This window comes from Saimiri boliviensis, chromosome 4 (genome assembly GCF_048565385.1).
Source record: "Saimiri boliviensis isolate mSaiBol1 chromosome 4, mSaiBol1.pri, whole genome shotgun sequence".
Classification (NCBI taxonomy): Eukaryota; Metazoa; Chordata; class Mammalia; order Primates; family Cebidae; genus Saimiri; species Saimiri boliviensis.
This window is the reverse complement of record NC_133452.1, coordinates 145,828,286-145,852,269: the sequence shown is the minus strand read 5'-3', so window position 1 is coordinate 145,852,269 and position 23,984 is coordinate 145,828,286. Positions and strand designations below refer to the sequence as shown.

Below are 23,984 nucleotides of genomic sequence, written 5' to 3'. Positions count from 1 at the left end.
ATTTTTCTAATAAAATCAAGTTCATACTTGAGGATTAGCTCTACCAAATGGTAATTTCTCTGAGGATCAGGACTCTGTCTTACTCACCCTTTTATGCACCATTGCATCTGAATGGTTCCTTGAATATAATAAGCTTTTTTCACTATAATTTTTTTCATCGAAAGCAATTTTATTAGAGAGGTAAAGAAAGAAAAGAATGGCTACTGTGTAGACAGAGCAGCCTGAATATAATAAGCTTTTGTATTTGTTGAATCAAACTGGCTGGAAGTAGCAGCGTTTACAGTAATGGAAAGGTTGAGAAGAGGAAGGAGTGCAGAGGCACTAATTAATTTTTCAAGAAAACAAGATTTCTCTGTCATACTGGATTTCTGTTGACAACCAAAAATATTAATTTTTCTGTTAAAGTGAAAATACTAGTTTATCCTTTGGTTTATTGATTCTGAGCATACATGTAGTATCCTAAGAGCACTGAAGATACCAACAGTATATATTCTATGTACTTTCTGTACTTCCTGAATCCAGGAAGATACCAATACTATATATTCTATGTACTTTTTTTTTTTTTTTTTTTTTTTTTTGAGATGGAGTTTCGCTCTTGTTACCCAGGCTAGAGTGCAATGGCGCGATGTTGGCTCACCGTAACCTCCGCCTCCTGGGTTCAGGCAATTCTCCTGCCTCAGCCTCCTGAGTAGCTGGGATTACAGGCACACGCCACCATGCCCAGCTACTTTTTTTGTATTTTTAGTAGAGACGGGGTTTCATCATGTTGACCAGGTTGGTCTCGATCTCTCGACCTCGTGATCCACCCGCCTCGGCCTCCCAAAGTGCTGGGATTACAGGCTGGAGCCACCACGCCCGGCTGTTTTGTTTTGTTTTTGAGATGAAGTCTCACTTTGTTGTCCAGGCTAGAGAGCAGTGGCATGATCCTCAGCTCACACCAACCTCTACTTCCTGGATTCAAACAATTCTCCTGCCTCAGCCTCCCAAGTAGCTGGGATTACAGGCATGTGCCATCATACCTGGCTAATTTTTTTTTTTTTTTTATATTTAGTAGAGACGGTGTTTCACCATGTTGACCAGGCTGGTCTTGAACTGCTGACCTCAAGTGATCCACCTGCCTTGCCTCCCATAGTTCTGGGATTACAGGTGTGAGCTACCACACCTGGCCAATAATAACTTTTCAATGTGAGTTTGGTGGGAAATGCTATGGCTGTAATGTTTTATTTACAAGTATGAGCAGTTTTTTCTTTTTTTGAAAGTAGATGACAGCATTTAAAAGAACTTTATTCGTTCATGTTGATTTCTGGAAAACAACATTTAAAAAATAAGCTTAAATAGGGTTTCTCAAGATTGTTCTTTCCTCTTTCCATTGCATTTAGCCATTTTTTATGCAATCAATAGATACCTTTGGGCATCTGTTACATGCCAGGTCTGTACTATGTATTAGTTAGGTAATGGTTAGACAAAAAGGTGTAGTTCTTGTCCTGATGAAAACAGCATCCTACTAGAGGAAATAGTCATTAATCAAATAATCCCACAAATAAATATAAACTTGCAACTATGGTAAGTTCAATAAGTTCTGTGAATAAAAGTTACATATAAAGTGTATGTAGAGCAGGTATAATGCTATATAAAGTTACATACCAACTTGCAACTATGGTAAGTGTTATAAGTAGGATGGGCATCTATGATAAAAAACTACCCTGATCAGGAAGTCTGGGGAAGGCATTCCTGAAGAAATGATCACTGAGCTGAGCTCTAAAAGATGAGTAAGAGTTAATTAGGCAGCTATGGGTGGGAGATCATTCCATACAGAAGAATGTCTACAAATCCTCTGGCCACAGGAAGGATGGTACCCACTAGGACCCGAAGGAAGCCCTGAGTCCAGGAATATCAGAGTTGGAGGGAGCAGGAGGGGCATAGCAGATGAAGACAGAGAGGTGGTGTGGGTCAGATACTGTTTTAGTTCATTTCTTACTGCTGCAACTGTATCACAGACTGGGTAATTTATAAGGAATAGCAATTTATCTGGCTCACAGTTCTGGAGTCCAGGTCTATGGTGCCAGCATCATGTGAGGGTCTGTGTGCTGTCATTCCGTGGTGAGAGGTGGAAGGGCAAAAGAGGGTAAGACCAAGGGAGCAAGTGAAGGCCAAACTCACTTTTGTAACAAATTAACTTGTGATAAGTAACACACTTCTGCAATAACAACATTTAGTCATTTTTTTTCACTTCTTACTAGGCCCCCTCTTCCAACACTGTTACACTGGGGATTAAGATTCTGGCACTTGCACTTTAGGGGATCCATTTAAACTATAGCAGATATCAAGAGCAAGATATCAGGGCCTTATAGGTCTCAGTGATAGTTATCTTTATCCCATAACAATGAAAAACCATTAAGATTCAAGGTTCTGCAGAAGAGTGAATTTGAGAAACAAAATGCAGAACATTGTCTCTAAATTCCAGAGAATTATACAGTGCACCACTACAGATACCTTTTGCTGGGTTTTTATTTTTTATCTTTTTTAGATACAAGGTCTTGCTCTGTTACTCAGACTGGAGAGCAGTGTGATGATCACTCACAAGCAATCCTTCTGCCTCAGCTTCCCAAGGAGCTAGGACTGGAGGCATGTGCCAGCATGCCCGACTGATTTTTAAAAGGTTTTTTGTAGAGATAGGGTCTCACTACATTAACCAGGCTGGTCTCGAACTCCTGGCCTCAAGGGATTCTCTCACCTTGGGCTCCCAAAGTGTTGGGATTACTGTGCCTAGCCTGGGTTTTCAATGTCATATTCATTTCACCATTTCTTACCAAAATGTACTGTCTTTAAAAATTCTTATTTATTGTTATTATTTCGAGACAGAGTCTCACTCTGTCACCCAGGCTGGAGTGCAGTGGTGTGATCTTAGCTCACTGCAACCTCCACCCCCTGTGTTTGAGCAATTCTCCTGCCTCACTCAGCTTTCTGAGTAGCTGGGATTACAGGCATGTGCCACCATGCCTGGCTAATTTTTGTATTTTGGGCACAGACAGGATTTCACCATGTTGGCGAGGCTGGTCTTGAACTCCTGACCTCAGGTGATCCACCGGCCTTGGGCTTTCAAAGTGCTGGGATTACAGGTGTGAGCCACCTAGCCTGGCCTATTGTCTTTTTATAAAAACTTCCCCAAAATCTATATTGTGGGCATAAAGTCAATCATGAGGCATGTTCTTCTGCCATTCTAATGTTCCTAAGAGTCACAGCATAATGAAGTAATGGTCTAAATGTGGAATAAAAAAATATTCAAAAGAGACCATTCCTCCCTAAAAATCTAAACTTTTGGCCCAGTAATAACATGTAAAGAAAGAGACCTTGCAGTCTGTAAGGTATTTGATACATTTATTTGTCTGAGTTCATTTGAAGTCGAACATCTTATATATGTGCAGAGAAGTTTGCTTGATAGAAAATGGTAAGAATATAAAAGTTTAATCTTCCTTTTGTCAAAGTCAGTGGGATATTTATCTGTCATCTACCTACTGCCTGTGCTCTGCTGTGCTATTAGGTGCTGTATGAACATTTAGCAATTAATACATAGGTATTACTTTTTGGGAATAGGCATTATTATTGGAAGTAGGTACTATTGCAGAGGAAACCAAACAGGGAATCTATTAATACAATTCAAGGCCAGCTGTATCTGACTTGAAAGCTTATGGCTTTTCTACTCATTCACACTTACTTTGTTTACTGTAATTTACAGACTTCAGTTCCTTCAAAAGAAATACAGAATTATGGGGAGATTTCTGAGATGTCAGTCAGTCACCAAAAGGAAGTCACAGCAGAGGGTATGGAGAGGCCAGAAATTGTCTCAACTTGGTCTCCGGCAGATATCTCCTGGAGGAGTAAAACATCTCAGGAGAACTGCAAGGTGCCTGACATGGAGCAAAGCATTGAAAGTTTACAACCTTTGGAAGAGGACATGGCTTTAAATGAAGTCTTGCGGAAATTAAAACATACTAACAGAAAACAGGAAGCGCGAATCCAAGAACTCCAGTGTAGTAATCTGTATTTAGAGAAGAGAGTTAAAGAACTACAGATGAAGATTACCAAACAACAAGTGTTTGTTGATGTCATCAATAAGCTAAAGGAAAATGTTGAAGAATTAATTGAAGACAAATACAAAATAATCCTGGAGAAGAATGATACTAAAAAGACATTGCAGAATTTGCAAGAGATTTTAGCTAACACCCAAAAACATCTTCAGGAATCCAGAAATGAGAAGGAAATGTTACAGCTTCAATTTAAGAAGATCAAGGCTAATTATGTGCGTTTACAGGAAAGGTACATGACTGAAATGCAACAAAAAAATAAATCTTTAAGTCAGTATTTAGAGATGGACAAAGCCTTAAGCAAGAAAGAAGAAGAGGTAGAGAGACTGCAACAACTCAAACAAGAACTAGAAAAGGCCACAGCTTCTGCTTTGGACTTGCTGAAACGAGAAAAAGAGACCCGAGAACAAGAGTTCTTGTCTTTGCAGGAGGAATTCCAGAACCGTGAAAAGGAAAACCTGGAAGAAAGACAGAAACTAAAATCTAGACTTGAGAAATTGCTCACTCAAGTTAAAAATTTGCAATTTATGTCTGAAAATGAAAGAGCTAAGAACGTAAAACTTCAGCAGCAAATCAACGAAGTAAAAAGTGAGAATGCAAAACTTAAACAGCAGGTTGCAAGGAGTGAAGAGCAAAATTATGTCCCTAAATATGATACAACTCAGTTAAAAGAGCAATTAGAGGAAGTAATGAAGTCAGATATTACCAAGGTATCAATGCACATTCTAAATCTCTACTGTGGAATCTCAAGAGTTTCTAGTGGTCTGGTGATGTATGTTTAGACATAGACTTACTTAGATTTGTTTGCAGAAAGAATTGTTAAAGAAACAGATCTCAGCTCTTTGGGAAACTGAGGTGGGAGGATCTCTTGAGGCTAAGAGTTTGACACCAGCCTGGGCAACATAGACCTTATATCTACAAAAAATTTTTTAAATCAGCCAGTCTACCATGCATGGTGGTATGTACCTATAGTCCTATCTATTCAAGAGGCTGGGACAGGAGGACTTCCTGATCCCAGGAGCTTGAAGCTGCAGTGAACCATGATTGTGCCATTGCACTTCAGCCAGGGTGACAGAGCAAGATCCTGTTTTAAAAAAAAAAAAAAGAAAAGAAAAACAGGTACGGAAACAGCACAGGTTTGAAGAAGTTTCTTTTGGTTCATGAATACTCAAGATTAACAACTATTCCTGCCTTCTGTGATTATTTTGGTAGAGGTGATAGTTAACATGGCGGTTTTGTGGGTACTCATTGCCAATCATCAGAAGCATCTCCCAGCACTTCCCTTTTTTTTTTTTGAGACAGAGTATAGCTGTCACCCAGGCTGGAGTGCAGTGGCATGATCTTGGCCCACTGCAACCTCTGCCTCCCAGGTTCAAGCGATTTTCTTGCTTCAGCCTCCTGAATAACTGGGATTACAGGCGTGCGCCACCACGCTTGGTGAATTTTGTGTTTTTAATAGAGATGGGGCTTCACTATGTTGGCCAGGCTGATCTCAAATTCATGACCCCAAGTGATCCACCCGTCTCAGCCTCCCAAAGTGCTGGGATTACAGGTGTAAGGCACCACACCCAGCCCCAGCAGTTACCTGTGAGAAAAGATTTTCTAGGTTGTCTCTCAGTCCTATTCATCAACAAAACAAAATAATATAATAATATGTTTAGTTTATAAGACAAAACCTATATCATATACTAGTTTTATACATTTAAGAACAGCATCAGAACCATATCAGTATGTTTGGAGAAGCAGTAATCTTTTATTATATGTAGTTCAAAAGGCTTTTTTGGCAGCCAAAAACCTGGAAACACATTCTGGAAGTGATAATTTTCACAAGACAGAGCACATCTATTTCAGTTGTGTAGGCCTGCCTTAAAGTATGTATAGTAAAATCTTATTAACTGACTACTTGGAAAGAAGACTAATCTGAACTAGAAAAAAGTGTAAGTTTATTTTTTGTATTTGTTTTATTTATTTACTTTTTAAGATGGAGTCTCACTCTGTCACTCAGGCTGGAGTGCGGTGTTATGATCTCTGCTCACTGCAACCTCCACCTCCCAGGTTCAAGCAGTACTCCTGCCTCAGCCTCCTCAGTAGCTGGGATTATAGGTGTACACTACCACACCCAGCCAATTGTTTTTGTATTTTTAGTAGAGACAGGATTTCACCATGTTGGCCAGGCTGGTCTCAAACACCTACCTCAGGTAATCCACCCGCCACAGGCTCCCAAAGTGCTGAGATTACAAGCGTGATACACCACACCTGGTCTATTTTTGTATTAGTTTTAATAACTTGAACTGAGCTAATGTTACCTTAAGATGCCTTTAGTGGACCCTCTTTTATGAATCTATAATCATTTTAAGTTATTTACAAGTAAATGATTCTATTGTTTTTAAGGATGCTTAGGAAAATATTCTTTCCTAAATTAAAAAAAATTCTAAGATCTAAGAAAAGAGAATTATCTAAGCCAGTGATTTTCAAACTTGAGCATTCTACAAAATTCCCTGAAACGTTTGTTAAAACACAGATTGCTGGCTCTACCCTAGAGTTTTCCGATTCAGTAGTCTGGGGTGGGGCCTGAGAATGTGCATTTCTAGCAAGATCCCAATTGTTGTTGATGCTGCTGGTCCTGGGACCACACCCTTAACTTGAGCTCCTAACCAAATCATGATGAGTTTTGAATTGGTAAGCTCTGAATGAATTCGTTTAATTGTACAGAAATTTGGCGTGGATATACTTTACTTCTTGAGCTTTTTTTTAAGTTCCTTATTTTATTTTGACCAATTTCTCTAACACTCTTAATTCATATTTACTCTGCTTATAGTTTCGCTTTTCATGAACTCTAGTTCTCTTTTCTCTAAGTATGGTCTGGGAGTATCTGTGAAATCAAAAGTAGTTTTATGGTAATATTAAGATATTACCGGCCGGGCACGGTGGCTCAAGCCTGTAATCCCAGCACTTTGGGAGGCCGAGGCGGGTGGATCACGAGGTCAAGAGATCAAGACCATCCTGGTCAATATGGTGAAACCCCGTCTCTACTAAAAATACAAAAAAGTAGCTGGGCATGGTGGCACATGCCTGTAATCCGAGCTACTCAGGAGGCTGAGGCAGGAGAATTGCCTGAACCCAGGAGGCGGAGGTTGCAGTGAGCCGAGATCGCGCCATTGCACTCCAGCCTGGGTAACAAGAGCGAAGCTCCATCTCAAAAAAAAAAAAAAAAGACATTACCTTTTTTACTCTCATTTTTTCACAAGTGTATAGTGGAGTTTTCCAGAAGCTACATGATATGTGATGATGTAATTGCTCTCACGACTGATGGAATGTGTGAAGCAAATATGAGAATCCAGCTGTCTTCAATTAAGCCAGCATTAAAAATATTTACAAAAAACATAAAACAGTGCCACTCTTCACTAACTTTTTTGTTTTAAAAAATGTGGTAATTGTTTTATTTAAAAATGGTTATTGGTTGGGCACTGTGATTCATACTTGTAATCCTAGCACCTTGGGAGACCAAGACAAGAACATTGCTTGAGCCCAGGAGTTTGAGACCAGCCTGGACAACATGGCAAGACCCCACTTCTACAAAAAATTTGAAAAATTAGCTTGGTGTGGTGGCATGCACCTGTGGTTTTAGCTACTGGGGAGGCTGAGGTGGGAGGATCATGTGAGCCTAGGCATTTGAGGCTGCAGTGAGCCATGTTCCCACTACTGCACTCCCACCTGTGCGACAGGGTGAGACTCTGGCTCAAAAATCAATAAATAAATTGTTATTTATATTTATGCATAATAGATTTATTGCTGCTTTAAAAGAATTAGTAAGCAAATATTTTAAAATATCTTCAGTTTTAATTTCTAAAGGGAACCTAAGATAAAAAGTTTGAGAACTATCACCCAGTGTTTTTAAAAGTGGGGTTTCATTCATTCAGCATTTTACTTAAAAGATATTTCAGGTTCTTCATCTTTATTTTGACAAATATGAATTATGTGCCTGTAGGATACAAAAACGACACAGTCTAACCTGCTCCCGGATTGCTCACCTTGTGAAGAAAAGAGCCTGAATCCTGAAGATAACAAAATATCTTCTCAGCTGGCCTCCAAAATGCACAGTCTTCTGGCTCTGATGGTAGGACTTCTTACGTGCCAGGTAATAAAACATATATATCAGATATTTTAGTAGGGGAGGAATAAATACTGGAGTTGGACTAAAAGAGAGGAAAAAAGGAATTAAGTTGTGGAAGAAAAAAATGAAGAATCGAAGATAAAATACAGACCCCTAAGCCATTCAGTTAGCCCTTCTTTGCCCATATGTCTTCTTTCTGTTTATCTCTCTTGAACACCTAATTTTCACAAGTGTACAGAAAGAGAAAATGTAATAAGATAAAGAGAACCCCCTTTATTTAGTACTTCCCACATTTCAGGGATGCCCTCCCAGAGCAGTAGTCTTGTACTCTGGGTCAGTCTGTGCCTAGTGATTAGTGATTGTTCACATTAATGAACTGTTTGCCCAATCTAAAATATTGCTTTTGGTTATGAGTGGGGGAAGGGCAGTGTAGAGTTGTGTACATTAGTAGAATAAAAAGTGAAGATGCTGTCAGAGGAGTTGAGATGCTGGCTTCATCATTTCCTTGCTATGTAACTTGGCCAAGTAACCTAACCTGTACCTCAGTTTCCTCATCTTTAAGATGGGGGAATGATACTGCTGTCCTCAGACCCTATAAACACTGCATTTAATGAAAATAACAAATTAAACAACATGCACGGCCAGGTGTGGTGGCTCACACCTGTAATCCCAGCACTTTGGGAGGTCGAGGCAGGTGGATCACCTGAGTTCAGGAGTTCAAGACCGGCCTGGCCAAAATGGTGAAACCCCATCTCTCCAAAAATATAAAAATTAGCCAGGCGTGATTGTGTGTGCCTGTAATCCTAGCTACTCAGGAAGCCGAGGCAGGAGAATCACTTGAAACCAGGAGTCGGAGGTTGCAGTGAACCAGGATCAAGCCACTGCATTCCAGTCTGGCAAGAGTGAGACTCCATCTGAAAAAAAATAATAAAAATAAATAAATAAAAGACATGCATTCAATAGATTCTCAAACTGGCTAGCTCTCTTTCTTCCTCTTCTATTATTGTACATTTCTTAGATCTTAAATGCACTCATCTGAGCCAGAAATTGGGGGTGTGGGTTTGTTATGTTCTTGATCCAACACAAATCCTATTTCCGTTTTATACTAGCTAAAATTTATTGAAAACTAGTATGTATTGCATGCTGGAAACTGGACCAAACATTTTATACAGAGATCACAAAGTGGTAGCCCACAGGCTATGTCCACCTAAATTTTGTTTTTTTAATATTTAAATTTTTTATCTTTTTTAAAAAATGTTTTACCTTTCCTGTGGTGCTGATAGTATTTGAATTTTGATATGGCACAGATTATTCTTTGCTGCAAACTTCTCCACCCCACCTTGTCCCTGTAGACATTTGCTTATTCACCGTATTTGCTCGGGTTTCCTCTGTCTCTGTGCTGGCTGCTTTTCTTTCACAGTCTTGTTTGCCGGTTGCTTCTTTTCTCCAGACTTTTCAGTGATAGGCATGTCACCAGCCTTCTTAGATCTCATCCTGCCCCAAGGAAATATTCTCTGTTTCCTTATTCTGTACCTCCTACCCCCACTGGAACAGAAGACTTCAAGATCAGAGGCTTGTATATAACCAGGCATATTAGCCATGCCTAATACCTAATATAGGTTTAATTTCATAATGGGCACTCATCAGGTATTTACTGATTTCCTGATCTTTTCTTGGGAGCACTTAACTTTCCTGTCCTGATTTTCATGTATTATCTCATTCAATCCTTACATCATTCTTTGTATTCTTAGGCTTTTTTTTTTTAAACACAGAGAAACAAACCAAGGGTTAGAATAGTTGGGTTTTTTTGTCCAAAGTCTCACATATGATTAAGTCACATAACTGAACCTATGCACTTTTGACCCCTAGGTTATATTGGGACAAGTACCCTCATTCAGGGTACCCTTAAAATACCTAGAGTTTTAGTACTGTTGAGATGTCTGATTGTTCTGGTGTCAGGTATAACAATCTGTTTAAATTTGAATTTGTAAACTGACTAAACTAAGGAAGGGAATGTATGTATTAATATGTAAGCATGCATAGTTATTATAGATTAATATTAGCTTCCCAGCAACTGTATCGGTCTGTTTCAATAATAACATGTACAAGTGAGAATCAATATGAAGTCTTGGGCCAGCCGCAGTGGCCCACACGTGTAATCCCAGTACTTTGGGAGGCTGAGGCAGGTAGATCACCTGAGGTCAGGAGTTTGAGACCAGCCTGGCTAACATGGTAAAACCCCATCTCTACTAAAAATACAAAAATTAGCCGGGTGTGGTGGTAGGCACCTGTAATCCCAGCTACTTGGGAGGCTGAGGCAGGCAATCGCTTGAATTCAGAGGGTGGAGGTTGCAGTGAGCCAAGATTGCACCACTGCACTCCAGCCTAGGTGAAAGAGTGAAATACCATCTAAAAAAAAAAAAAAAAAAAAAAAAGTCTTTCCATACTAATCCTGTGTTAGATGCCTTCTGATGAGTAATTGAAAAATGCAGTATACTATGATTTTACCTCTTTGGATTTGCTTGTTTATTGGAAGGTTTTTTGTTTCACGTGCATTTTTTGGCCTCATTTTAGCTTTTCTGAAAACTTTTTCATCTAGTTTCTGTAACTCTTACCCTTAGGACATCACCAACTCTGATGCTGAACGTTTCAAAGAGAGTGAGAAGGTTAGTGATACAATGCTGCAAAAACTGAAGAGTCTCCATCTTAAAAAGAAAAATTTAGATAAAGAGGTACTATATTTATTCTTCATCTAAAAATTATATTATTTTCAGTGAAAAAATAGTTTAAAAGTAGTGAAGAAGTAACTCTTAAAGTTGGAATCATTTTAAACATTATTTTGGGGGCCCAGATTGGTTTTACTGTGCCCCTCACTAAAGAGAGAAGATGTTCAACATTTGACTTATTTTATTATTTGTCTCTATTGGAAAATCTCATTCACCTAAAAATATTTAGTATGATAATTTTTTTCATTTTTGCATGGTACTGCTGATTCCTGAAGCGTAGTTTAGTTTAACTTTTTTATCTCAATTTCAAACTCCATCCTTTGGAATAATAGAAACATTGAAAACAATTTTATTTCTCAGGTGGGTGAAGAGTAAGGGCAGAGGTTCTTGAATTTTCTTTAGTTACTCTTCTCTTTCCTTTCCTTTCCTTTGCTCTTCTTTTGAGACAGAGTCTTGCTCTGTCACCCAGGCTGGAGTTCAATGATGTGATCTTGGCTCACCGCAGCCTCCACCTTCCATGTTCAAGAGATTCTCCTGCCTCGGCCTCCCAGGTAGCTGGGATTACCAGTGCATGCCACCACGTCCAGCTAATTTTTGTATTTTTGGTAGACAGGGTTTCACCATGTTGACCAGGCTGATGTCAAACTCCTGACCTCAGGTGATCCACCTGCCTTGGCCTCCCAAAGTTCTGGGATTACAGGCATGAGCCCCCACACCCGGCCTCAATTACTCTTCTTAGTGTGGTGGTTTAGAGATTGAAAGATAAAATGAAGAGAATTAAATAGGGAAGGTTATAACAGGATGTCGAATTGTACCATTTTGAATCTGAGAGGAATGCAGAAATGACAACTTTGTCTGGTTAAAGGAATCAAAACAAATTCAAACCTGGAATCTTGGGTCATAACACATTCGGTTCTGTAGCACTTGTCTGATGTTGCAGAGGTTCCTGGGGAATCTCTCTGCCTCCTAGCCAGCCTGTGGAGGACAGGGCCAAGGTATGAGCGCAGCCATGCAGAGAAACGACTGGCTTCCACTTCTGTAAACAGCTTTCAAAAATAAGCCCAACTGAGAATATTACAAAAAATAACATTTCAGGCTGGGCACAGTTGCTCACGCCTGTAATCCCAGAATTTTGGGAGGCTGAGGCAGGTGGATGGTCTGAGCCCAGGGGTTTGAGACCAGCCTGGACAACGTGGGGAAACTGCGTCTCTACAAAAAGTACAAAAATTAGCCAGGACACAGGTGGCACCCAGCTATTCCAGAGGCTGAGATGTGAGGATCTCCTGAGCCCAGGGAGTTCAAGGCTGTAGTGAGGCAAGTCTAAAACCCTGTCTCAAACAAACAACAAAAACAACAAAAGGCAAAATATATTTACTTCAAAATGCTTACTCAAAAATATTTACTTCAGATATTTATATTCTTTTGGCTAATTTCTGTGTAATTACTGAAGTACTGACAGGTGATAAGATGTCTGCAGTTTGATTCAATGAAGGGGAATGGAGGGAAGAGGGCAGTGATTGAGGATATAAATGACATTGACCATTAGCTACTAGTTATTGAAACTGAATGATAGTTACATGGGGTTTATTAAAGTTTTTTCTCTATTTTAAATATTGAAAAGTTTTGTTAACCAAGAATAAAAAATATTTTGTGGGCCGGGCGCGGTGGCTCAAGCTTGTAATCTCAGCACTTTGGGAGGCCGAGGCGGGTGGATCACGAGGTCAAGAGATCGAGACCATCCTGGTCAACATGGTGAAACCCCATCTCTACTAAAAGTACAAAAATTAGCTGGGCATGGTGGCACGTGCCTGTAATCCCAGCTACTCAGGAGGCTGAGGCAGGAGAATTGCCTGAACCCAGGAGGCGGAGGTTGCGGTGAGCCGAGATCGTGCCATTGCACTCCAGCCTGGGTAACAAGAGTGAAACTCCGTCTCAAAAAAAAAAAAAAATATTTTGTGCCCCACACTTCACTAATCATTTTGGAGAAGTTTGAATATTGGATATTATTATTATACGGAAGGAACAAATAAGAAATGATTATAAATTACACCTAGATTTGGCTCATTTTTTTTTTCTTTAAGGAAGAATTTTAATAGCCTGACTGTAACAACAGTTGTATGTTAGGATAACTCCTTGGAGACCTCAAGACCATCCCAGGTTTGGTGATTCGCTGAAGGACTGTGAGTCGTCCTCACTGCTGTGACTTAGCACAGCAAAGGGCACAAAGCAAAATCAGCCAAGGGAAAGACACAGGAGCATCATCCAGAGGAAGTGAGACTCAGTCTCCCAAGAGTCCTCATACAGTTACATGGGATGCATTTCATTCCCCCCAGCAATGAGTTGTAACCACAGATGCAGAAGTGTCAGCTACCAGCGAGGCTTCTTAGAGATCCAGTGCCCTAGGTTTTTATCAGGAGCTGTTCACATAAGCACCCTCTGCCTAGTGTGTATGAAAATTCCAGTCCCCTGGAAGGAAAGCAGATGCTCAGCTTAACTGAAATGCTTTGGGCAAGTAGGTTAAGCACCATAAGCCATTTACATCAGAGAATGGTGGAAAACTTCCCACAGCCCTTTTCCAAATGCTAGTCACGGGCAGCTTTGCCAGCAGGCCTCTCTAAGCCTAGGAGTCTTAGACCTTCTGTGTGAATTTTTCCTAATGAGAGCTGTAAAAATATATTTTTCATATGTTTTTTGAAGACTAGAGGTTAGACTGTGCATGGTTTGATTATTTTATTATAAATATTATAGTTGTATTTCCTCTCTAAAATACAAAATGTTTTTCTTTTCTTAGCTACTCAAACATAAAGATAGAATCACAACCTTCAGAGAGTTAATTGCTAATGAAAAATCATTTCAAGATCATGCTGTTGAGGTGAGTTTAATATTTACTATATACTGTCTTTAGCGCAAAAATACACAATTTCAGATATTTATGTTCTTTTGGTAAATTTGTTGAAGTCCTTCTAGTTCTGAGTTCTACAGTTTTATGATTCCAGCCACTGGTAATCTCTTTGATTTTTAGACTAATAAAGTACTTACTGTCAAGTATTCCAAGGAGTATGAAACTACTGAAAGTGAGAGGACATGCTGGGCGTGGTGGCTCAAGCCTGTAATCCCAGCACTTTGGGAGGCCGAGGCGGGTGGATCACGAGGTCAAGAGATCGAGACCATCCTGGTCAACATGGTGAAACCCCGTCTCTACTAAAAATACAAAAAAATTAGCTGGGCATGGTGGCACGTGCCTGTAATCCCAGCTACTCAGGAGGCTGAGGCAGGAGAATTGCCTGAACCCAGGAGGCGGAGGTTGCGGTGAGCCGAGATTGCGCCATTGCACTCCAGCCTGGGTAACAAGAGCGAAACTCCGTCTCAAAAAGAAAAATAAATAAATAAATTAATAAATTAAATTAAATTAAATAAAAAGAAAGTGAGAGGACATATATTTAATCTCAGGTGACAGACTGTGATTCAGATGAAGCCAAGAGTGTCCGAGATGTACCTACCTTGCTGGGAGCTAAACTGGATAAGTACCACAGTCTAAATGAGGAGCTTGATTTCCTGGTAAGGAAGACCTTTTGTTGCCTTACTATTATTTTTATACACCGCATTATTTTACTAACAAGTTTAAGAAATTATCATCCTTCAAAAAATTGGCCTTATTAAAATGGTCACACATTGGCATTACCCACAAGAATATAGAATTGAAGTTTGCGTTTTTGGATTTTGAAATTTTAAATATTTTTCTACCTCGCTTCTATTTAACCAGATTTATTTCTTTCCAAATGCATAAATAAAAATATGCGTGCTGTTTTTTCATAGTAGATGAAGTACACGTAATACTGTTGCATATGCTACATATAGCTGTGTACAACAACCATGTTTAAGGTATGCTTTAGGAACTAACACTCATAGTTTACTTTAGATGGCATTGTAAAGATAAAGGCAGATAAAATAGAAAAAATATGTTAGAAGAAAATGAAAATGTGATCTTACAATCTAGATAGTTACAGACCAATTTAGGAATTCAGTTGGATCTCATAAAATGAAAACGGCTAATTAACATAATGAATTTTTATAGGAGTTAATTAGCTAAGTCTACCATCATATTTTTTAGATGATTAAAAAGCAGCATTCTCTACTAAATTCATTAGATATATATTCACCTTTAATAGAAAAGAAAGTGTCTAATAATGTGAAGGTTCAAAGCTTTCCTCTTTTCTAATTTTTTTTTTTTCATTTAAGAAGCAATTACTGACTTCCCAGAAAAGATTAAACAAGCTAATCACTAAGGAGATAGAAAGTGAAACAAAACATAAAACCTGCTACTGGCTGGGCGCGGTGGCTCACGCCTGTAATCCCAGCACTTTGGGAGGCCGAGGCGGGTGGATCATGAGGTCGAGAGATCGAGACCATCCTGGTCAACATGGTGAAACCCCGTCTCTACTAAAAATACAAAAAAAAATTAGCTGGGCATGGTGGCACATGCCTGTAATCCCAGCTACTCAGGAGGCTGAGGCAGGAGAATTGCCTGAACCCAGGAGGCGGAGGTTGCGGTGAGCCGAGATCGCGCCATTGCACTCCAGCCTGGGTAATAAGAGCGAAACTCCGTCTCAAAAAAAAAAAAAAACAAAAAACCTGCTACTAAGAAATCTAGAAAAGAAATATTAAGAAATTATCGTTTATTTTAATAGATGTGATAGTGGTATCATTGTGTTTTAAAATCCTTATCTGTTAGTATTACATTTGTTTGTTTTTTGAGACAGAATCTCCCTCTGTTGCCCTGGCTGGAGTGCAGTGGCACAATCTTGGCCCGCTGCAACTTCTGCCCCTCAGGTTCAAGTGATTCTCCTGCGTCACAATCCTAAGTAGCTGAAATTATAGGCACCTGCCACCATGCTTAGCTAATTTTTGTGTTTTTTAGTAGAGGCAGGGTTTCAAGCTAGTCATGAACTCCTGAGCTCGGGTGATCTGCCTGCCTTGGCCTCTGAAAGTGCTGGAATTACAGGTGTGAGCCACCGCGTCCAGCCTGTTAGTTATTACATTTTGAAAAGTATTTATGAGTGAATTAATATGATGACAAGTTGTGCTGTAAAGGATTCCAGTAGAACAAAAAGGTGGCATAGTAGGGATAGAAAATGTGGATAGTTGTTGAAGTTATGTGATAGAAATATGGAGGTTTATTATGTTATTCTTTAGACTTGTGTGAAAATTTTCAAGACAAAAAGCGTTTTGTATACTTTATAGTTTGCCGGCCTCTCTGCCATTGACCAGTCTCCTAAGGAAGAGACTAGGATCATCACTAGAACTTGGGTCAGACAGGTGGAAGGGCTGTCCAGCCAGATGGAATCTGACATCTTTAGTTTACATAGGAAGATGTCAACCTTACCATCTGTTTTCTTGTTCTCTAAAGCATCCTGGCATTTTACAGTAGTTCTTCTAATACTCTGACCCTATTCCTCACCTCCCTGGTTCTGATGTTCCTAATTTTCATTCTAAAGCAAGTGTGGGAAACAATGTTTGCACTACTGCACCTTGCTGAAGGATATCACATCAATCTATTTCCTGACCAGCTCTTAGCAAGAGCTTTTTTAAGAGCTCCTGCATCTCTGAAGCATTATCTTTGCAGTTTTTTCATTCCTCTAGTAGTAATACTCAGTTTAAGAAAAAATACATTTTACATCTTGATGAAATATTTATATGCAAAAAAATACATTTTGCATCTTGATTAAATATTTATATGCAGACACACACACAGCTGAAACATTGGGTTTTTAAATTCTGTTTTGTTCTGTTCTATTTCATTTTTTTATGTTGGTCATAAATTCATTTTTCCACTTAAGAAAGAGTCATCAGGGCCGGGCGCGGTGGCTCAAGCCTGTAATCCCAGCACTTTGGGAGGCTGAGGCGGGTGGATCACAAGGTCGAGAGATCGAGACCATCCTGGTCAACATGGTGAAAACCCATCTCTACTAAAAAAAAAAAATACAAAAAATGAGCTGGGCATGGTGGCACGTGCCTGTAATCCCAGCTACTCAGGAGGCTGAGGCAGGAGAATTGCTTGAACCCAGGAGGCAGAGGTTGCAGTGAGCCGAGATTGCACCATTGCACTCCAGCCTGGGTAACAAGAGCGAAACTCCATCTAAAAAAAAAAGAGTCATAACCTGAATCATGTTCATGATCTGAAAGCTACTGCTTGGAGCATACTATCTTGGCCCTCGCAGAGTTGCTTTTACTGAGTTGTGCTTTGGTGTCTACCTTGACATACTTTCTTTCTAAGTTGGCACTACCAGAATGTAAGACAACCCTATATGAGGAAAGTGTGTTAATGTAAGTAAAAGCCTCTTGGGAAACCTTGAATTATGACCTAGATAGAGCTAAATACACTGGCTTTGCCATATGGCCAGGCCACCTGCATCTCAAATCATGGAAGGCCTCAGTGATCCTCATAACGGGTGTGTGGTAGCAGGATAATGGCAACCCCAAAAATTTCCACACCCTAGTCCCCAGAACATGGCAAAATGGACTTTGCAGATATGATTAAATCAAGGACATTGCAATGCACCAGTAGATTATCCTGCATTATCAGGGTTGGTCCAATGTAATCACGAGTTCTTCAAAGTAGAGAACCTTTCTCAGACGTGTCAGAGGGAGATTTGACTGCTAAAGAATATTCACAGTACAACACTTGCTGGCTGTGAATATGAAGAGAGGGGACCTAAGCAAAAGATGTAGGCAGCCTTTAGAAGCTAGAAAGTCTCCCTTAAGGCCTCCAGAAAGGAACATAGCCCTGTTGACACTTTGACTTTAGCCCAGTGACACCTGTGCCAGATTTCCCACCTGCAGAACTGTAAGATAATGACTTTGTGTTGTGTGAAGCCACTAAGTGTGTGATAATTTGTGATAGCAGCAACAGAAAGTAAATACAAGATGTGTTGACCTAAATTTTTTAGTGATTTGGATTTCAGTGCCTCATAATATATTGAAGCAACTTAATACGTTAAAATGTTACTAACTTGGAACTGTGTCCACCAATCAGGATACAGAGAGGACCAAACCCAGGATATCTTTCTCTGGAGGGTTGATGACTGAGCAGTCCCACCTGGACTGAGTGAACCTCATTCTGGCTTCTCTGCCTCTTGGTGGCTGTCATCCACACTGCTCATGTAGTAGCAGCTCTCCAAGAGGACTTCCTCCTCTATTGTGTCAAATGTCTGTTGCTGTGGACATGACCTGACGTGGGCATTCAGCCTCTGCCTAACTCATCCCTGACCTTAGGACCTACATCTTCAAGGCAGTCAGTGAGGCCCATCACCACTTCTGTGGGTCTGTGTCTGTGCTCTGTGCTGCAGCACACATGGGCAGGCCACACAGGAAAGGAGGTACTGAAGAGATGGGAGAGATAGCATCATTAAGATGCAAGTTAAAACCACAGTGAATACCACTGCACCCCTTCTAGAATATCTGAAATTAAAAAGACTGACTGTACCAAAGCTTGGAGAGAATATGGAGCAAATACAACTCTCATTCACTACTGGTTGGGATGTAAAATGGTACAACCACTTTGGAAAACATTTGGCAGTTGCTTTAAAAGTTAAACACACACCTACCATTATTCTACTCCTAGTTTTTTTTTTTTTTTTTTTTTTTTCTTTTTTGGTTATTGTTCTTAAGAGATAGGGTATGGCTCTGTCACCCAGGCTTAAGTGTAGAGGCACAATCTTGGCTCACTGCAGTCTCCCTCCTCACCCTCCAGAATACCTGGGACTACAGGTGTACATCACCAGCCCTAGCCAATGAAAAAAAAAATTTTTTTTTTTGTAGAGATGGAGTCTTGCTGTGTTGCCTAGGCCAGCCTTAAACTCCTGGGCTCAAGCAATCCTCCCACCTCCCAAAGCACAGGATTATAGGCATGAGACACTGTGCCTCTCCTACTCCAAGATACTTACCTGAGAGAGTGAAAGCATATGTTCATACAAAGATGTATGAGGTCTTTGTAGCTTTATTTATAATAAATAGCCCAAATCAGAAAACAACAAGGATATCCAGGACTTGAACTCAGATCTGGACCAAGCAAACCTAATAGACATCTATAGAATTCTCCACCCCAAATCCACAGAATATACATTCTACTCAGCACTACATCACACCTACTCTAAAATCGACCACATACTTGGAAATAAATCACTCTTCAGCAAATGCAAAAAAAAGTAGGTCACTAAGAACTTGCTTTATGTACCTGGGTGCTCCTTTATTGGGTGTATATATAGTTAGGATCATTAGCTCTTCTTGATGCATTGATCCTTTTACCAATATGTAATGCCCTTCTTGTCTCTTTTGATCTTTGTTGGTTTAAAGTCCATTTTAACAGACTAGGATTGCAACTCTTGCTTTTTTTGGCTCTCCATTTGCTGGATAAATCTTCCTCCATCCCTTTATTTTGAGCCTATGTGTGTCCTTGCACATGAGATGGGTTTCCTGAATACAGCACACCAATCGGTTTTTACTTTTAATCCAATTTGCCAGTCTGTGTCTTTTGATTGGGGCATTTAGCCCATTTACATTTAAGGTGAGTATTGTTATGTGAATTTGATCCTGCCATTTTGATGCTAGCTGGATGTTTTGCCCATTAGTTGATGCATTTTTTTTCATTGTGTCATTGGTACGTTTTTGGAGTGGCTGGTACTGGTTGTTCCTTTCTATGTTTAGTGCCTCTTTCAGGAGCTCTTGTAAAGCAGGCCTGGTGGTGATGAAATCTCTGAGTACTTGCTTGTTTGTAAAGGATTTTATTTTTCCTTCACTTATGAAGCTTAGTTTGGCTGGATAGGAGATTCTGGGTTGAAAGTTCTTTTCTTTAAGGATGTTGAATATTAGCCCCCACTCTCTTCTGGCTTGTAGGGTTTCTGCTGAGAGATCTGCTGTGAGTCTGATGGGCTTCCCTTTGTGGGTAACCCAGCCTTTCTCTCTGGCTGCCCTTAGCATTTTTTCCCTGATTTCAACCCTGGTGAATCTGATGATTATGTGCCTTGGGGTTGCTCTTCTTGAGGCATATCTTTGTGGTGGTCTCTGTATTTCCTGGACTTGAATGGTGGCCTAGCTTGCTAGGTTGGGGAAGTTCTTCTGGATAATATCCTGAAGAGTGTTTTCCAGCTTGGATTCATTCTCTCTGTCAAATTCAGGTACACCTATCAAGTGTAGATTAGGTCTTTTCACATAATCCCAGATTTCTTGGAGGCTTTGTTGGTTTCTTTTTACTCTTTTTTCTCTATTCTTGTCTTCTTGTTTTATGTCAGTGAGTTAATCTTCAGTCTCTGATATCCTTTCTTCTGCTTGGTCAGTTCAGCTATTGAAACTTGTTATGCTTCATGAAGTTCTCATGCTGTGTTTTTCAGTTCCGTCGAGTCGTTTATATTCTTCTCTAAGCTGTTTATCCTAGTTAGTATCTCATCTGACCTTTTTTCTAGGTTCTTAGTTTCTTTGCATTGGGTTAGCACATGTTCTTTTAGCTCTGAGAAGTTTGTTATTACCCACCTTCTGACGCCTTTTCTGTCAATTCATCAGATTCATTCTCCATCTGTCCTTGATCTCTAGCTGGTGAGGAGTTGTGATCCTTTGGAGGGGGAGAGGCGTTCTGGTTTTTCATGTTTTCATCCTTTTTGCACTGGTTTCTTTCCATCTTTGTGGATTTATCTACCTGTGGTGTTTGTAGTTGGTGACTTTCAGATGGGGTCTCTGAGTGGATGTCCTTTTTGTTGATGATGAAGTTTTTTCTTTCTGTTTCTTAGTTTTCCTTCTAACAGGCAGGCCACTCTGCTGCAGGACTGCTGCATGTCCACTCTAGACCCTGCTTGCCTGGGGATCACCCACAGGGGCTGCAGAACAGTAAGGGTTGCTGCCAGTTTCTTCTTCTGTTATCTTCGTCCTAGAAGGGTACCTGCCAGATGTCAGTCTGAGCTTTCCTTTATGAGGTGTCTCTTTGGGTATACGAGGTTGGGGAGCTGCTTGAGGAGACAGTGTGTCCCTTATAGGAGCTCAAGTGCTATGCTGGGAGCTCCATTGTTCTATGTAGAGCTGTGGGCAGGTACTTTTAAGTCTGCTGCAGCTGAACTCATAACCTTTTTCCCAGGTGCTCTGTCCTAGGAAGATCAGCTTTATTTATAAGTTCCTGTTGTGCTGCTGCCTTTTTTCATAGATGCCCTGCCCTGCACAGAGTAGTCTAGTCACAGTCTGCCAGCAGGGTTGTCACTGAGCTGCCACAGGCTCTGCCCCACTGCTGTGTGAACTGCCTCAGTAATGGTGGTCACCCTTCCTCCCACTAAGCTGGACTATCCTGTGTCCAGCTGTACTTGCTGCAAAACTCTCAATCCAGAGCATTTCAGATTGCTTGTTTTGTGGGGGTGTTATCCACTAAGCCAGGTCACCTGGCTCCCTGTCTCTGCCCACTCCCTATCAGTTGAATGGGTGGTTCTGTCTCTCAGGCGTTCCAGGTGCCAGTTAAAACCATGCCCAGATTTGTGTGAGTTTCCATGAGCCAACCCAGCACCAGATGAAACCGCCATGCTGAAAACTCATGGTGCTTTTCGGCCCGGGATTCTCCTGGTCTGTGGGCAGTGAAAGTTTGTTTGGAAATGCGGTGGGCACTCACCCTCTGTGTTGTTCTTGCTGGGAGCTGCACTCCAGAGCTGTTCCTATTTGGCCATCTTGAATCTTCCCCTTGCTATTCTTTCTTTAATCTGAGGTTAGCAAGTTTTAAAAAATCAATCTGCAGCTTAAAAGGGTTGTTACTTTGATCTTGAAAGCTATTAAAGAATTAAAAGTGTGCTATGAAGTCTGTAATGAAAAACAGGAACTGAGAAGGAATTCCACATTGCTTCAGTCAAGTGCCATGAAGCATGTGAAGCCAAGAGTAGAACTCCCCGCTCCAGTGAGGAGATGCAATGAGAAGAGCCAACATTAATAGCTGAGAAATATGGATTCTAGCATTTTCTACCTCAAAAATCTTTTACATGCTCTTTACTTTGGTTCCATCTGTTAAATTGAGGTAATAATAACTGCATTAAGTACCTTAAATAATGTATGTTGTTTGAGAAGTAGGACCACTGATTTGATTTTGTCCTCATTAGTTTATTCATATAAGAGAAAGAAAGTTGCTATTTCTGCCTCAAATTTGCTCTGCCATTGATTCCTCTAGGGTTCTTCTTGACAGACACTTAAATGTATTTAAAACATTAGGCCAGGTATGGTGGCTCACGCCTGTAATCCCAGCATTTTGGGAGGCTGAGGTGGGAGTCTCACCTGAGGTCGGGAGTTCAAGACCAGCCTGGCCAACATGGTGAAACCCCGGTCTCTACTAAAAACACAAAAATTAGCCAGTCATCATGGCATGCACCTGTAATACCATCTACTCAGGAGGCTGAGGCAGGAGAATCGCTTGAACCTAAGAGGTGGAGGTTGCAGTGAGCTCAGACCACTCTACTGTACTCCAGCCTGGGGAACAGAGTGAGACGCCATCTCAAAAAAATAAATAAAATAAAAAATAAAATATTAGTTGATTGAAAGTCATTTAACATTGTTATTTCATGGAAAAATTTCTAATTTTTCTTCTATAACTGCTCTGAAAATTAAGGTAACTGCTAGGGGAACTTGTGAATACCATTTCCTGATAATTTTAGATGTCACATAATTTTTCACTTTTAATGGCTTTCTTACAAATAAAAATTGGACAGTAGGTCAGAACATGAACTACATTAAGCCGAACCTTTTTTTTTTTTTTTTTTTTTTGAGACGGAGTCTTGCTCTATCGCCAAGCTGGAGTACAGTGACGCAGTCTTGGCTCACTGCAACTTCCGCCTCCTGGGTTCAAACAATTCTTCCACATCAGCCTCCCGAGTAGCTGGGACCACAGGCACATGCTACCATGCCCGGCTATGTTTTTGTATTTTTAGTAGAGACAGAGATTCACCATGTTGGCCAGGGTGGTCTCGATTTCTTGACCTTGTGATCTGCCCGCATGGGCCTCCCGAAGTGCTGGGATTACAGGCGTCAGCCACCGCACCCGGCCCCTAAGCTGAACCTTTTTAAAAACTTGCAGTCATTTATGCAAGGGAGAGTATTTCTCAAACTTGAAAACATCAATGCTTTACTTCATATAGAATCAAATATGTCTATGCATTGGCTGTATATGGTAAGACAAGAATTAAGATTTGGGGCTGAAAATATTTGTATGTACCAATAGGTGTTCAGTTATTTGAAAAGCTTTTCATAGTATAAAGAGAAAAGATAAAACCCCATTATAATTTTTGTTTATCTGTTCTAAGTGGAATCTAACCATTATCTGGTTCATAGCATCTCATGCTTCACCTACGGTTTGACTTGGTTTAGGATAATACTGGAATAAAGTGTTGCTCACTTTTCTCATTTGTTCTTGGCATCCATATGTAGCTTTCACAGCAGGTTCCAGGTTAGTATTTTTACATGTTTCTCCATAGATCACAAAATTGGAACATCTCCTAGAGTCAAAAGAAAACCACTGCAACAGACTCATTGAAGAAAATGACAAGTATCAAAGACATTTAGGCAACTTAATAAATAAGGTACATACTTTTTTTCTTTTGGTTTTTGAGACAAGATCTCACTCTGTTACCCAGGCCGAAGTACAGTGCAGTGCAGTCATAGCTCACTGCAGCCTCAACCCCCTGGGCTCAAGCAAGCAACCTGCCTCAGTCTCCTGAGTAGCTGGGATTACAGGCATGTGCCATCACCTGGCTAATTTTTTTTTAAATTTTTTGTGGCGATGTGGTCTCAGTATATTGCCTAGGCTGGTCTCAACCTCCTGGTCTCAAGCATTACTCCTGCCTCAACCTCCCAAAGTCCTAGGATTGTAGGCCTGAGACGCTGATCCTGGCCTGGTACAGATTGTCTTACAGAAGTATTTGTGCCTTTTAAAAACTATGCCAAATATTAATAGAATTTTAGAGCTAAAAAGGGTCTATGGGATGATGTAGCACATTTATATTGATCCCTTTTACTTCATAATGACATTATAAAACACCTCCATTATCCTTT

The 23,984-nt window shown here is 40.3% G+C and overlaps 1 protein-coding gene across 1 annotated transcript in view; it reads left to right on the top strand.

The window, feature by feature from the left end:
- CAGE1 (cancer antigen 1) overlaps window positions 1-23,984 on the top strand; it is a 64,144-nt gene that overhangs the window by 8,112 nt on the left and 32,048 nt on the right. Inside the window, exons 5-10 of the mRNA XM_039462575.2 lie at window positions 3,737-4,795; window positions 8,074-8,223; window positions 10,821-10,931; window positions 13,717-13,797; window positions 14,376-14,483; window positions 23,408-23,512. Of these exons, the coding sequence (XP_039318509.2) occupies window positions 3,737-4,795; window positions 8,074-8,223; window positions 10,821-10,931; window positions 13,717-13,797; window positions 14,376-14,483; window positions 23,408-23,512 (1,614 nt within the window). The remainder of the gene's footprint in view (window positions 1-3,736; window positions 4,796-8,073; window positions 8,224-10,820; window positions 10,932-13,716; window positions 13,798-14,375; window positions 14,484-23,407; window positions 23,513-23,984) is intronic.